Below are 17,359 nucleotides of genomic sequence, written 5' to 3'. Positions count from 1 at the left end.
ATAACTCCAGGGATGATCTCCTAGTTGTTTCTCAGATGTGAAGGAGATGAGAGAGCTCCTTACCCAGCCGCGAACTGTGAGGGTGCCATCAGGCCTGGGTTTAGTCCTGCAGCAGCAGCCATGGCAGCAAGACTGGCATTTGCTGGCAACTGTGCAGCTCCCTGGAGGGCGGCAGCTGCTGCTGTTTGCAAGCCTGATGCTGTCACCATCACCTGGCTGGTCCCAAGAGGGGAGGACAAAGGAGTGGAGGTGGTCTGGGTTGTGCTGGTCTCACTGGCACTGGATGCCTCAGAGATGGAGGCTGAGGCAGAAGGGGAGGGACTCAGAGAGGGGGATGTAACTGCTGAGGAGGCTGGAGGTGCTGTGGAAATCACAGTCGCTGTGTTGTTGGAGGTGGTGTCTGTAGTGCCTGAAGAGAGAACTGGATTAGAAAATGACCTTCTGTAAATGGTTTTGGAAGAATGGTGGCTTTATTCAGCCATACAGTAGAATCAATGGAATTATTAATTTACCATCCAGTAACCTCTAATTTTTTTTTTATTAACCTAGATTAGTATTTCTATGGAAATTAATCACAAAAACAAACATTCTAGAAACCAAAGTTATGAAACCTACTTCAAGAGACAAGAGTGATAAAGTAACCATGAAAGACAGAACCGTTTTCCATTGCCAATTTCCTATGCAAAAAAACAAAAGAAAGAATCACAGAAGCTCTAATTATGGAATATAATTGCTCTGGGGAAGAAACATATAAGCAAAAATAGAAAGCTTCTGGAAAACTCCTTTTCATTCAGAAATCTCTTTAGTAGTCTCCATAGAAAAAAATCAAAACAATGACAAGAAAAACTGAAAATTACACACTGTTCTAAAAATAAGTATAGCAATATACACTGAAATAGTATAAAACTGACTAAAGATAAATGTCTAGATGTCTTATTTTCATTAAAAAATGTAAGTAATTATTCTGTAATGAAAATTAGCTCTCAAAAAGCCCATTGCAGTAAACATTTTCTTGTTCACAAAAACAACATACAATGATACTATGAATCTCATGAAAGTTGGCATGAAAAATGAACTAAGAAATTATTATTTAAAAAGCCATTAAAAAAAATCGAGGTGCCTGAATTCTTTTTAAGGAGAATGAACATTTGGATATAAATGACAAATTAACCTTAAAAATATCATTATTGAACACTAAGAAACATCCACTGGGATTGTTTAATGTTCGCGATCAGCACTGTCCAACAGAAGTTTAATACAAATGTAATTTTCAATTTTCTAGTAGCCCCATTGAGAATAGTAAAAAGAAAGAGGTAAAATTAAATTCCATAATATAGTCTATTGAAACTGATATATCCAAAATGTTATCATTTCAAGATTAAATCAATATTAAAAAATTATTAGTAAGTTATTTTACACCTTTTTTCTTACTAAGTCTGAAAATGGCATGCATTTTATAATTACAGCACATGTGGCTAGTGGATGCCATACTGGATATCACAGACCTAAAATATGTCTGGAAGTCAGGCCTACTGGGTCCCAGAGTCAAGTGTAACTTAAAGTCACTTTGCCTCAAGTAGAAATGGCTGTTAAGGCTCTCAGAGGACAGATATCCTGCCACAGAGCAGAAGATTCCAACCGTAATTCCAAAATTACAGTGAGCTGTAATTTTGATGCTATCTATAAAAGACAGTATGGAAAAGGCACTCTTATTTCAGTTATCAGTAATGCTACATATTACAAAAACAGGCTGCCTAAACTAGCTGGAACTTAATTTAGTAACACTCACTACGTTCTAGGATATAATCAACCATATATATGTATAAAGTGGTATTTTCTCAAGATAGAGAACTCAAAAAGACAATATAATTTTCAGTACAGTTGGGAAGTATAAAAGCTTTTCAATATATTATAAAAGAACCAGACCGGGCCGAGCCCGTGGCGCAGTTGGTAGAGTGCTGCGCTGGCAGCGTGGCGACGCTCCCGCCGCGGGTTCGGATCCTATATAGGACTGACCGGTGCACTCACTGGCTGAGTGCCGGTCACGAAAAAAAAAAAATAAAAAAAAAATTAAAAAAAAAAATAATAAAAAAATAAAAATAAAAAAAAATAAAAATAAATAATAATAAATAAATAAATAAATAAACAAACAAACAAACAAACAAACAAACAAACAAACAAACAAACAAACAAATAAATAAATAAATAAATAAAAGAACCAGACCAATCAAAATAACTATTTCAAACCTATAAGGTATAACATATTGGAAAAAAGCTTATGTAAAAGATAATCTGCTTTTGGAGATAAAGTCTACTACTAAGCTGCAGAAGATCCTCCTTTCTCATAACAGCCTTATCACAAATTCAGGCAGTCTTGTTCTTCCAAAATCTGTTTTGAAGCCTTCTTCTGGTCTGTACTAATAACACCTAAAATTTGACTTCTTTTTCATTTCTACTCTTCAGTTTCTTTCACATGTAACAGAGCTGAGAGAAACTTAGATATCACTTATGTCAGCACTGATTCTATATTCCCCACCTCCTACAATGCTGCACATAGTGGTTACGTGGTCTCCAAATGAATGAGGTAAACTTTGTTTCTGTTAATTGAAAATCTTTCTTACTGTTAATTGAAAAAGGGAGGATTTGTTCCTCTTTCTGTCCTTCTCAAAAACATAAATAAAATGATTTATTCTTATTGCGGTTTCCTTACATATAATTATAATTTCTGCTCTAATCTTTACTATTTCCTTCTTTCTGCTTGCTCTGGGAATGGTTTGCTCTTCTATTTTCTTAAGGCAGTAGCTTTGACTACTGATTTGAGATTATTTTCTCTTGTGTTTTCATTTTCATTCATTTAAAAGTATTTTCTAATTTTTCTTCTTTGACTTACATGTTACTTTAACTTTCAAATATCTGGGGATTTCCCAAATTTCTTTCTGTTGTTGATTTCTAATTTATCTCAGTTGTAGTCAGATAATGCGCTTTGTATTATATTAATCATTTAAAATTTATTGAGTCTTGTTTTATGGCTGAAAACATCCTGGGGGATGGACGTTCCACGTGTACTTGAAAAGAATGTGTTTTCTGTTGTTGTTGGATCAAATGTTCTACAGATGGCAATTAGGTCAAGTTGGGTGACAGCGCTGTTTAAGTCTTGTATATCCTTGATGATTTTTTTTACATAGCTCAAATTAATCATTGAAAATGGGATATTAGCACCTCCAACTACTACTGTTGAATTATCTACTTCTCCTTTCAATTCTGTTCATTTTTGCTTCCTGTACTTTGGACTTCTGTTGTAGCTATATAATTGCTATATCTTCCTGAGGAATCATCTCTTTTGCCATTATAAAAGGTATTTTGGAAAAAGAATTGGGGGCAAAGCATATTTAGTTGAGATTATTACAGGCTGTGGAATTTTTTCAAGTTTTTGAGACATATCAGAACACGTTTTTCTGGAAGAGTAGAGTTGTGATCATTAATTGTTTACCAAGGACCTATTATGTGCCAAGCACTATGAGAAAATAAAGATGATCATATCAATCAAACAAGATTTTTCCTGGAAGATGGTAGACTGAGGATATGGTTTTTCCCTTTGTTTCTAAAATCCTATTCCAAATGATAGTAAAGAAATAAAAAAGGGAATAAGAGCTCCTGGGACAGATATTAGAGGGCTTGTGATTGAGATAGATTTGCAGAAATGAGAAAGAGGATGAAAATGGGTGATGGGAAAATCACCACAGTCCAAAAGGGCACAGGAGAAGGCTATGATAGAAGTGGGGATTATTCACTTTGATGGAGCCCTGATGAAAGTCCATGCACAGAGTTGCCAGATACTGAGGGAGGAATAGGAAACACCGTTAAGAGAAAAGCGTGATTAAATGACTATTCACACACTAGCTCTGACAGTGGGCCTTTCCCTCCCTCTACCAGACCTCTCATATGAGCAGATCTAATGTCACATACTACTCTTCAAAGAAAATAAAAACGTGACTATGTAAGACTAAGGATTCTAGCACAGGAACTGGCATGCACAAGTAAAGATCCTCATTGTTACGGGAAATGTGAGGGTAAAGCCTTGCTTGCCTGCCTGTTTCCCAGTCATACACCCTGAAATAAAGTCTGGCCGTTCTCTACCCACATTCACAACTCACTGCTAGCCCTTCCATTCAGGGGAGATGACTGTTGAATAACGAGAGCTACACAATGGTAGAAAAAACTCTTAACAGGCTACTGACATTCAGTAATATGGCCTTGCATTCATCAATAAGAATAAATAACCCAAAATCACCAGACAATGAAAAAACTACAATAGCATAAAAGAAATGGTAAAAGTGAATAAACAGAGCTAATGCCAGAAGAAACAGCTTAAATAAACAAAGATAAATTACCAGAGTTGTCATGGGTCAATTAAGAAAAAAACAAATTAAAAAGAAAAAAAAATCTCAGGGACAGAAGTAGATCAGAGGTTACCAGAAACAGGGGTGGGGGAGGAATAACAAGAAGTTATTGCTTAGTGGGTTCAGAGTTTATGTTTATGATGATAAAAGTTTTGTAAATAGATAGAGGTAGTAGTTGCACAGCATTGTGAATATAATTCTACACAACTATATGTTTAAAAATGCTTAAAAGGGGAATTCTGATGTTATACATGTTTTACCACAATAAAAAAAAAAAAAAAAAAAAAAAAATTCCAGAGTTGAAGAAAGACATTAATCCAGATTGAAAATGCTCACTGAAGGCCAATGGAGACAAATTTTCAAAGGCTCATACCTTGAAACTTCCTAGTGAAATTTCAGAACACTAAGGATAAAAAAATCCTTAAAGTTTACGGAGAGAAAAAACAAACTATCAAGGAAAGAGAGTTAGATTGAATTCAGACTTTTCATTGGCAACACTGATGCTAAAACACAACAGCGCAATACCTTCAAAGTTAAAAAAAAATTATAATTTTGTACCTAGAATTCTACTATTGAACAAACTCCAAAAAACTGTGAAAGTATAATAAATACTTTTCAGCTATGCAAGTCCTTAGAAATTTTACCTCCCACAAAGTCTTTCTAAATAAAGAAAAAAAATACTTAAGAATGTGCTCCAAATGAACAAAAAGAAATCAAAAAGAAGACACGGAATCTAAGAAACATTGGATCTAAAGCAGGAATACAATAATTAAAAAAAAAAATTAAAATAAGCAATCATGGAAATCCCAAGAAAAAAAGTCTGCAGGAAGAAAGTAGATTGCATTATGTAACTTATATAATTAAGATACTAGATGTCTTTTTTTTTTTTTAAGGCAGTATAGAAATGTCAGAGAAAAAGAGCCTATGTAAGAAAGTTATAGTCCTAAGAGCAAAAAAAATTAAAATGGGGCATGACTTTGAGCAACTGCTGACAAGAGTAAGGAAAGAAAATTCATTTCACAATTGACTCTTTTTTTTTTTTTTTTTTTTTTTAAGGGAGAAAAGGCATAATAAATTTTAGTAGTTTAACATGCAGGGAGGGGAAATGAATGTGGGAATCAGAATAATGTCCCTGACACTTGACTCTTGTAAACCTCTTTCAAGCAGCTATGTTTAAGTGCTGTAAGATTACATTTTTCCCCCTATAGAGTCAATCACATGAGCTGGCCATGTACAGTATTTATACAAACATAATATTACTGTATTCACCTTGTATTGCTGTGTAATAAAGTACTACAGACTCAGTGGCTTAAAACAATACAATTTATCATCTTATAGTTTCTGTGGGTCAGGTGTCTAGGCACAGTCTAGCTGGGTCCTCTGCTTAGAGTATCACAAGGCTGTAATCAAATACTATACTATACAAATACTATCAAAATTGCACAATATATGTCCATATAAAGAAGGTTTAAAGAGAAAATAAAAATAGTACTTGTGATTGTGTTATTCCTGTTTGTGTAGTTCCCTAAAATGTTAAATTTCTTAATAATTAAAAAATTCATTACAGGGCTGGCCTGTGACTCACTTGGGAGAGTGTGGTGCTGATAACACCAAGGCCATGGGTTCGGATCCCATATAGGGATGGCTGGTTAGCTCACTAGGTGAGCATGGTGCTGACAACACCAAGTCAAGGGTTAAGATCCCCTTACCGGTCATCTTTTAAAAAAAAAAAAAAGTTCATTCCAAAGAAGAGTTACCAACGTTTCAGAAAACAGTCATAATTAAATCTACATAAATGGGCTAGTAACTGAGTTCAAGACAATGTAATTGGTCAGTTAGGATCATCAAAAACTGACACAAATTTTTAGTTAGTTTTGAGTATGTGTATCTCCTTAAAATTGCCTTGTTTGATTTTACTCCCATTTTAAAAACAACAAAGCTACTTGTTCTCAATGTCTGAACTACTAGAAATTTTTCTGCACAAAATGGGTATCTTTAGACCTAATGGAGTAAGACTTATTATTTGTTAGGAAAGTAAAGTTCAGTTCATAATTTAGCAAATGACTGGCAGTCAGTTTGGATGGTAAGCTCCGAGGCAGGAACTCTAATGTTTCTGGTGCCCAACACGATGCCAGTCAATCACTAATAGTTTGCTTATTAAGCTAAAGTGCTGAATAGTATACACCCTTGAACAGAGTTCTTAACCTAGAATCTGTAGGCTCCTAAGGTATCAATAAATAGCCTTGGGGTGGGGTAGGAGGCTGTTGAGAGCTGTCATTTATGAACCTTCTTAAATTTTACTAAAAATTGTGTGTACGCCTATTTTGTGGGTGAAAAAGTCCACTGCTTTCAAATTCTCAAAGAGGTCCAACACCCAAAAGAAGGTCAAGAAATACTGTTTAAAATAAACATAGAAAAATTATGATATTTTCTAATAACCTAGAAATTTAGTACAATCTAAAGCCATTTATTCAATTTACATTATGGTTAGATCATATAGCTGAAGATGTGTTATGAACTTAAACCATGAGTGAAGACAATCAAAGTCTCCAACTTTAGGTTAAATCGAGCTTGATTGTGAAATATCACAAATCCACCCAAAGGTTTACTAGCAAATAATCAACCTGGTGAATATAGTATGTCTTATATATTATGTATCATTTAAAACATTTGATGACAATGCTAAGTCATTTTACTCGTATTTGGGAAATTTGATATTTAAAGGAAGCCAAAGGGAAAAAACATTTTTTTTTTAATAGTGAGTGTGTAAAGCACTAAGTTAGGCATCAAGATTTCAAAAAATAAAAATATAATTATTTATAACAGAAGTAGGTGGAAATGAATAGTCTCCTGGGAAAGCTAAAGAATATTTTCAAGAAGAATTGATATACAAATATAAGCTGGAGTAGCTTTATCAATGTCACACAAAGAACTACAGTCTGTAAGGGATGTTTTCCAAGGTATGGATGTTTTCCAAGGTACGGATGGTAAGGTGTGTGCTGAGGCTAAGGTGAGCAAAAGACTAGTGATCAGGTCCAATCTGGAAATAACCTTCTGAACGGATGAACTGATGAATTTGGATGTTTTCCAGAATTCAGAAAGCCATAGCTATTGAAGGTTTTTAAGGAAAAGAGTTACTTGGGGAAAAAAATTGAGTTTTTGAAAGATAAAGTTGAGAAAGTGGACTAATGTGGGAAAGAACAAAAGAGGTAAGAAAATCCTTGGGCAAAAGTATTTTTTGCTGATAAAATTAATTATGCCTGATCTCTTTTGAAGCTCAGGTTTTCATATATAACTTTTTTTTTTTTTTTTTAAAGCAATACATATCTTCAGTTGGAGCCTTAATTCACAATTTAGTGGCAGATTCTCATAGAAACCTATCATGGGCCTACCATGGGTTTAACAATTGCACTGCCTGGCTGCTGCTTACCTGCAACAGAGAGATTAGTCACAGCAGCGCTGGTTAGAGGGAGGACAGGGTTGACTGTGAGAGTAGTTGCTGCGCTGCTCGTCACAAGGCTTGGTGTGGTTGCCACCTACAGGTCAGAAATGAAAAAAAGCACAAATCCCTTAAAATCAAAACTTGAAAATTTAAACCCATATTGTAGACTTTATAACAGAATAAAATAAAAGGCCTACAAGGAAATGATTTTACAATTACTTTTAGATCTTGGAAATGAGAAACCTTGCATCATATGTTGGAAGGCTGCTATTAGAAGATAGTTTTTCACTGATATCACAAACGGCTTTGCCCAGGTTTTAAAAATAAATAATAAAAAAAATCCATAAATTTCAATAATGTTGAGTCGGATATACTCTAAGTCAGTAAAAAATATTATACTACTTATCTTTACCGAAATAAGAAAACTACTTGACAGGATCAGGGAATCTGGAGTTCACACTGCTTTTATTTTTGACTCTGTGAGGGCAAGATTGCCTTGTTTTTGTTTTTCTTTTTTAAGCCAGTCAAATTTAGCAGTGGGAGGCTGTAAACCAGGGTTAGTGACATTAATGTTCACTAATAAGTTCTGATAACCCACTACCATTGGACCAGATTGTTTTTGTTTTTAATGAAATAGTATTATGGAAAAAAATGTGAAGCAAATTTAAAAGAACTGAGTTCCTTTCTGAAGTAAAAAATTCCTACTGTTTTTTAAAGAAATACTGTCTTTCTTTTAGTACGAATAAATCTGAAACAGAAAACACTCACCTACACAAAACTTACCTAATGACTATCTTTTTCATAAGTACGATTTCATGAACTTTATGATTAAAGTTCCACCATTTAACAACCATAGCCTCCACTTAAAAAACTAATATGTGGTTTAGCTTAAAAATTCCAGTATTGAATGAGCCGAATGAAACAAAAACAAATTAAGAAAAAAGGAACAGAAATGCAAACTCAATAATCCTCTCATCTTTTGCATCTTGGTTGGCATTGTGGAAGTCCTATTTACAATCATCCTAAAAATCAAGGGAGTCACACCACCACTATATGTCTGTCCCTTCAGTCTAGGAATATTCTAATGCAAACAACAGAAGTTATTCAATGAGTTTACATATGAAAGGACCACATGTTCTTTGAGAGTGAAGATCTGAGATGATGTTTTAAACACAAGTTCAGTGCTAAAAGTTATCTGGGAATTTATTGCCACTTAATCACATAAGTGTAAGTTTAATAAATTGGGCTTTAGAACTCAACATGAATAAAAAGTAACTAAACACTTTTTGAAATAGTGGGAATCAGCAGCAAATTTACTCCCATGGTTACAGAGTAATCTAATTAACAATACCACAGAAGAAAATAACGGAAATGTATTGTTTATATATACCACATTTTCCTTATCCAATCATCTGTTGACAGACATTTAGGTTGGTTCCATATCTTGGCTACTGTAAATAGAGCTGCATAAACATGGGAGTGCAGGTATCCCTTTGACATGATGATTTTCATTCCTTTGGGTAAGGAAAATGTGATATATATACACAATGGAATAATTCTGAGCCATAAAAAGAATGATATTCTGCCATTCGCATCAACATGGATGAGCTTGGAGAAAATTATGATAAGTGATATAAACAAGCTAGGCACAGAAAGAGAAATACCACATATCCTCAATCATAAGTGGGAGGGAGGGTGGGAGGAAGGAAGGGAGGAAGAAAGGAAGGGAGGAAGAAAGGAAGGGAGGAAGAAAGGAAGGGAGGGAGGGAGGAAAGGAGGAAGAAAAGAAAGAAAGAATGAAAAGAAAAGGAAGGAAAAAAAAGAAGGAAAGGACAATCACAATAATATGTTGAACTTTCAGAAGGAGAGAAGAGAACTGTGGTTACTAGTGGTGGGAAAGGGAGAGGAAGATGGGGGTTAGCCAGAAATTGGTTAATGCACACAAAGAATGGTTCCATTTTGTAATGATGAATATGCTAATTATCCTGATTTGAACATAACTTATTGTGGACAAATATTGGTAGTCAACTCAGTACCCCACAAATATGTATAATCAATTATGTCTCAATTTAAAAAACAAAAACAAAAAAACAGGTTAGAGCACACCCTTATAACACCAAGGTCCTGGGTTGCAGGTTCCCATACCAGTCAGCCATCCAAAAAAAAAAAAAAAGGAAATGCAATGAAATAGGAAAGAATTAAAATTGTTCACTTTAAAAATTAGAAAGACCAATAAGTTCTTAGGTTAACAACAATATGAGATTTCATTACCTTGGTTCTATGAGTTGAATGTCCCCCAAAAGTTCTTGTGTTGGAAACTCAATCCCCATTATAATAGTGTTAAGGGGATGGAAAATCCTATTACGGTATTTGAAAAGTGGGGCCTCTATAAGAGGTGATTGGATTGTGAAGACTGTGCCTTCGTAAATGGATTAATCTATTCATGGAATAATGGGTTAATGGTTTAATGGGTTCTGATGGCTTTATAAGGAGAGCAAAGAAGCATGTTAATCTTCTTGCTCTTGCCACTCTCGCCATATGACTGCTTGTGTTACCGTGAGAACCTGTAGAAAGTTCCCACACAGAAGAAAGCCCTCACCAGATGTGTTCCATGGACCTTGGACTTCCCAGCCTCCAAAATTGTAAAAAATAAACTTCATTTCTTTATAAATTACTCAGTTTCAGGTATTCTGTTATAAACAACAGAAACTGGACTAATACACTTGGTAACATCTAAAATATAAATTTATATACATTTATTCCGTGTAAATAAATATATAATAAATTCCCTGTTATAAAAATAAATTGATTTAACAGATCATTTGTAAAATTACAAAAATTAGTCCTTGAGGTTGCACCCTCTATTTTTATTCTTACCAGTGAGGTTGGGCTGGGGAAAATTGCTTTGATAGGTGAGCTGCTGGTCCCACCACTGCTAGGTGGGTTGATTCTTTTTTCCTTCTGGCGGCGGTTACAAAACCAAACACGAATCACCTCTTTTTCCATATTGAGCTGTTCAGCAATCATGGTGATCTCTTCCGAGGTAGGCTTTTGATTCTGAAGGGAAAAAAAACCCCATCTTTTGGAATAACTTTTTGAACTACTGACAATTATGTCAGTATGTAAATAAACAAATGGGGAGGGACAACTCAGAAAATGAAGCTGGATATATATGACTATATTAGGCCACTTTGAACACAGAGCTTCATAGACAGACATTCTAATGAACGTTATGTTCACTAAATTCATTCATATTAACTTAGAATAAGTTGTTCTTGAATATTTTTATTTTTTCATTTTAAGGTCTAATAACCTTGAATAAAATTAATAAAGTATTAATACAACTTTATGTATTAGTAGGACTTGAAGAGTTTTCTCACTGCTTCCTGCACACTATCTAACTTGGACCTCACAATAAGTCTGTAAGGCAGGAAAGGCAGATATTTCACAGATGAAAGGGACCTCAGCTTAAAGAAATGAAATGATTTACTACATTACACAGTTAACAAGTGGCAGAGCTGATAAAGACTTCTAATTCAGTGCTCCTTCCAATGTGCTCAAGTCTTTTCTGAATTAAAGAAGTTAAAATTTCGTTGGAAGCTTTGATTATGATATTCCCTGGTACCAAAAAAAAAAAAAAACAGCCAAAGATCTATTGAATTAAATTAAATTCCACAGCCTGATATTCAAGGTTTCTAGTGTTCTGGTCCCAAACTACCCTTCTAGGCATATAGACACTAATATTTAGCCAACCAAACTACTAGTATTTCTCCTGATACAGCCCATGGTTTTACCCCGGGATACACCTGCTCATGCGTTCCCTCTGGTTGAAGTGCTTTCCTACCCCATCTTTTCCAGTCCGCGGAATTAATTCTCATGCATCCTACAGCAGCTGCCACCTCTCTCATACTGAGTGCTCATGTGGATGTGACCCTGGTCTCTCCTGAATACTGCAGCACTCTGGTTCTGTATTCTATGTCACTAACTTACTTTGTTTTATTTTCTCCATGACATTATAAGCATCCATAGGGCAGAGGCTGACAAGTTCATCATTTATCATCTTCAGTTCCTAACACCAGTACCACACAAACAGTCCCATGTACATGAAAAGTAAAAACCTCACTGACCTCCAAGAAACTCTTCTCTAAGGCCACACGGATGTTGGTCTCTATGCTGGTGCGTTTCTTCCTCCTCCGGTTCAAGCCCTCAACTCCCAACCCTGGAGAATTCAGGGCACTTGGGCTGGAGACAGCTGAATCAGATGAGAGGTTCTCTGTAAGAATGAGGAAAACACAGCAATAAAATTAGCTAAGCATAGTGATTCATGTGTGTAATACATATATTAACAACAACAAAACTGACAAAATATTTTGAGCTACACGCGAGCATTAAAAAGTTTTCAGGTAACTGATATTAAAATCTTGTTTACTACCATGGATTTTTCTACTGTTCTTATTGGTGTTCTTTGTCCCAGGATGGGACAGGATGCTTGACCATACATACTGCCATCTCTACTTTTTGATTTCTTCTGTTTCTGACAAGGCAGAAGTTTACTATCTCTTCTTTTAGACTCAGCTCTATTTCTTTCAGTTCTGTTCTTATGTTTTGTTTATTTATGAGCTCTGGAGATAAAAGGAAGAAACTTCTTAGAAATTATTGAAAGTTTAACATTTATCTTATAAATGACCTCTCATTTTATTGGTGTACTGTAATCTAAGGTAAAAAAAAAAGGAAAAAGAAAAAGAAATATTTCCAAATTCTTTAAAGTTAAAACAGAGTTCTGTCATTTAACAGTTTAATAACCCTGGACATGTCATACAAAACCCTGAGTTTCTTTCTACTACATGATGGATGGAGTAGACCAGTGGTTCTAATCTGTGGAACTTGGTAAGATTACAGATGTCTAGGTCTCACCCACAGCTATTGAACCAAACTGTCCAAGGTGGGTATTTGAGGTTTGTCTTTTCCAAAGACCTAATTTTTGTTCACATTTACAATGAAAACCATAGTCTGGAGGATCTCTGTGGATCCCTATACCTTTCACAGTCTATGATTCTGTGATTAAAAATCTAAATTTTCCAAAAGGAAATCTCAGCACAAAATACATATATTAAAACTAGCAGCCCAACTTTTTTGTATGAAACGTGGTCATTTTAAATAACACAAGCAGAAATATTGCCAGGAACAAGTTCTACGATAACTCATCAAGGAAGAAACAGTAAACTTGTTCTTCAAGTTTATCCAAATACACAGGTCTTCTTATCCTCTTCTTTCAACTGTGTGTGCATCCTTAATCCTGGCTTAAATACAAGAAATATTCCAAGGCTAAAACTTATTGCTGATTATCTACACTGTAATTATTAGAATATTTAAGTGAATTAGTTCTCTTATTTACATAGCCATAATTTATAATGCGTCTTCCAAGATTAGTGAGCTTCAAGATTCTGTAGTACCAGAAATATAATATAAACTCCAATTTATACAACAATGCTCCCTTTAAAATTCCAATGGACAGCAAAAAAATTTCTTATATATTCACTTACCTGCATCATTTAGCCACTTCTCTAGAAGTGGCTTTAACTTGCACATGTTCTTAAAGCTGAGGTTCAAGGCTTCAAAGCGGGAGATGGTAGTTTGGCTGAAGTCATTTCCATACAGTTTACCCATAGCGAGCCCAACATCACCCTGCACAGCAATATAGAGCAGGAGCCGGGGAGTAGAAGAGAGAGAGATTGGTCTCATTAAGGTTTACAACCTTCACTCTGAGGTGCTACTCCAGTTATTGCTCTAGACAAAGAATCGGCAATTTGCTGTGTCCCACATAAATTTTATCCAAGTGCCGTATTCCCGTGAGGACTCAGGCCTTGATCATGATAACGTTCAACACTATCCCATTAACTTTCCATTTTTAATCTCTTCTTGCTACCGCATGTAATAAACAAGATACCAAAATTTCTACAGTCTCAAAAGATAGTGCTAATAGTCTATCAAGCCCCTTAATTGATACAACCAAAGCAATCCAAGTAATCTTTGAAAATCAAAGTACATGTATCACCTAAAGTGATTAAATACAACTATCTTGATAACCCTAGGTATTTCTGAACTAACCAACCTTCTCATAAATCACTTTAAAATTTAGAAATGATCCCTTGCTTCCCCCCCCCCAAAAAAAATTATTTCTGGAAGCTGTGAAAAAAATCTATTTCACCTCTAGTTTGGATTTCAAAGTTGGCTATAAAAAATAGGTATTCTAAAAGACTACTTTTGTAACCATTATAGAGATAGAAATTCACAGTAGAGAGGTTTGACCCATTTAGTCACACCTTCATGAGCAATGGAAACTTGGTAACCTTATAGAACAATGATTCTCTGAATATATGTCTTTCTCTATAATTTTTGAAATGTATACAGTGCTTTTCTTCCAGCTGAATCTCCCTTGTTCATGCTAGAAAAAGCCACATCTTGATACTTATTTTAAATACAGGTAACAGAAGCTCAGAGAGTTGAAACGATTCACCCACCCATTTCAATTAGTTTAGTGACAGGGCAGAAAGACAGCAGCATTTCTGGCCCAAAGTACCACGCAACTACTGTTAGACATACAATTCCCAACCGTCCTGGCAACATCTACTCTGAATTGGGACTATTCTAGTCCTTTCATTCCCCCTTTCCCCTCAAACCCATTTTTGGGATACTACATTGGTTATTACCATCTGTATTAGGTTGGTAGTTGTGGGGGCAGAGGGTACAAAGAACATTTTTTGAAAATTGCACTTTCTCACTGGTGAGCAACTCCTGAAAAAAGTTTAACAGAGGGGAAATGTTGAAACTATAAGATAAAATGAGGCTTAGAGAGCACATGAACTTCAAATGACCTATACCCTATGCCTTCCCATACGATAGCCAAAAGCCATATGTGGCTATTCATATTTAAATTAATTAAAGTCAAATAAATAAAAATTTCATTTCTTCAGCACCACTAGCCCTTCCAAGTGCTCAATAGTAGCTACTGTATTGGACAACACAAAAACAGAACATTCCCATCACCACAGAAAGTTTTAATGACAGCTCTGAATACATTCTCCCTAACTAGAACTGAAGTAGATTGTTCATTGATTTCCTTCCAATTACAGTAAAATGGAAAGAACCAAGACAGCATGAGTGGGGCATAAATGCTATTCACTATATTTATATACAAATATATCTAAAGATATACAGATGGTTCCCAACTTACAATGGTTTGACATGATTTTCTAACTTTACGATAGTGTGAAAGAGATATGAATTCAGTAGAAACTGTACTTCAAATTTTGAATTTTGAACTTTTCCTGGGCTAGTGATAGGCAGTATGATACTCTCTTGAGATGGTGGGCAGCAGCAGCAAGCTGCAGCCTCAGTCAGCCACTCAATCACAGAGGCAAACCAATACTCTATAATATACTATGTTGCCAGATAATTTTGCCCAGCTGTAGGCTAATGTGAGTGTTCTGAGCACAGTTACGGTGGGATAGGCTAAGCTATCATGTTTGGTAGGTTAGCTGTACTAAATGCACTTTTAACTTACGATATTTTCAACTCACAATGGGTTTATAGGAATGTAACCCCACCATAAGTCAAGGAACATTTGTATATATAGATATGTTTATCTGTATCTACATATTTATATATTAAATGTTACTTCGCTCAATCAACAAATATCCACAAAGTGCATACTGTATGTCAGGCACTGAATTTCTACTTTGTACATCACATATATTCATTAGATTATAGATTTCTAGAAAACTAGAGCCAACTAAACCTTGCAATTTTCTGCATATAAGACTTTATGTAGTGGTTAGATGACAATAATGTTTTCTGACATCGCTAAGAATTTTTCAAACTTCTATCTTACTATGAGAAGTAACAATTTTGGCAAGTAAACAAAAATTAAAATATCTATTCAAAAAATATATATCATATGCAATATGATATAAAATAAATATATAAAAATATAAATATCATAGAAAGTATATTAAGTTGGTGGCTGGAAATAAAGTTATGACATCAACTAAAACCACAGCAATAAATGACAAATCCACCAAATTGAGATTTATAATGCAATTTTACTTCACATTCAAATTGTTTAATTGAATAAAAAGTCACAAGCCCCCTCAGTTAAGACACTAATTTTCATTAATTTGGTATAAGCTTGGTATAGTACTCTTGTAACTCACAACCATCCTGGGTTCTCCCCTTCACAAAAATAAACATTTAAAGCAATTGATTCATATATGATTGATATTTTTAGAAAAAGCAAGAGAAAAAGGAATAATGATTGGACTGGTAAATAATAAATGTGAGTCATGATAAATGCATTATACTATGACATGCTTTCTAATTATGCAGTGACATCCACAGTAATCGTTTAATAAGCAATTACGTAATTATAAAATAACTACTGTTTAAACATCTTATAACATGTATATTTACTCAGGCAATGGGATTTACTTGTTTCAATAACTTGAATGTCTAACTTTCCCTTTGTGTGTGTGTATGTATTAAATAAATTGGATACAAAGCAACCTTTGAATGACTTCATTTGAGGTATCTGACTTAAAAACAAAGGTTGATACGCTGATTTGCTCATCTTGTAACAGTAGTATGTGCTTTAATCCATGTAGTCAATGTTTCTGAATCATTGCCACTGCTGTATAAAAGTCATTTTCAAAAATAAAGAATAGTCATGCCAAAAAATAGGATAAAATCATTAAGCAGAACAGCAGACCATAGGGCAACTCCTTTCCATGAAAAGAGAGAGAAAAAGAGAGAAAGAGAAGGGGAAGAGGAACATAACACTGGCAATACATTGGATCAAATGCCACAGAAAGGCAAACCACTACTTGGTAAAAGTTAAAGATTTTTAAAAATGTTAACATGCTCAGTGTATCACTTAGGTAACTATCTCCCAGGGAACCCAAGAGTATTCTGTGCTAACAGCCTAAAACGTGAAACACTGGTAAATATGCTAACCTTATACTTATTTCAGCTTATTAACTTACTCCCATCAATCTAGTTATCTTTAGCTTTCTTTTTAAAATAAGTCAGATCTTTTTTTTTTTTTTTTTTTTACTTTTATCTGCACTTATGTTATGCTGAGTTTATTCTCATGCAATGAGCTTTTGTTGCTTCAGTTTCTTCTGGGATATCTTTTTCTTCTGTGCAACCTCCTCTTCTGGTTCAAGAACAATTTGTTCCTTTTCAGTAAGGATTATCTTGATGTGGCAGGGGGAGCTCATGCATGAGTTAATCCAAACATGAACTCTGTAAGTACGGCGGCACATTCTGAGTGCTTCGTTAACCTGGATATGCTCAATGACCAGAGAATCTACATATAAACCCTTAAGTTCAGCATTACTCTCTGCAATTTTTAAGCATGTGCAGAAAAAATTCAGCACTTTTTTTGGGCCACCAACCCTGTGTCCTGTTTGGCCTGGGTACATCTACCAACTCCACCATTGTAACATCAGACCTGTACACA

At 34.9% G+C, this 17,359-nt stretch overlaps 1 protein-coding gene across 2 annotated transcripts in view; it reads right to left on the bottom strand.

The window, feature by feature from the left end:
* The window catches only part of POU2F1 (POU class 2 homeobox 1), a 174,279-nt gene that overhangs the window by 6,921 nt on the left and 149,999 nt on the right, over positions 1-17,359 (bottom strand). For both annotated transcript variants that reach the window (XM_063104270.1, XM_063104269.1), the window contains exons 10-14: positions 13,386-13,527; positions 11,970-12,115; positions 10,720-10,899; positions 7,831-7,936; positions 64-409 (exon numbers count right to left, since the gene is read on the bottom strand). In XM_063104270.1, the coding sequence (XP_062960340.1) occupies positions 64-409; positions 7,831-7,936; positions 10,720-10,899; positions 11,970-12,115; positions 13,386-13,527 (920 nt within the window). The remainder of the gene's footprint in view (positions 1-63; positions 410-7,830; positions 7,937-10,719; positions 10,900-11,969; positions 12,116-13,385; positions 13,528-17,359) is intronic.

This window comes from Cynocephalus volans, chromosome 8, assembly GCF_027409185.1.
Source record: "Cynocephalus volans isolate mCynVol1 chromosome 8, mCynVol1.pri, whole genome shotgun sequence".
Taxonomy (NCBI): domain Eukaryota; kingdom Metazoa; phylum Chordata; class Mammalia; order Dermoptera; family Cynocephalidae; genus Cynocephalus; species Cynocephalus volans.
This window is presented reverse-complemented; position numbering and strand designations above follow the sequence as displayed.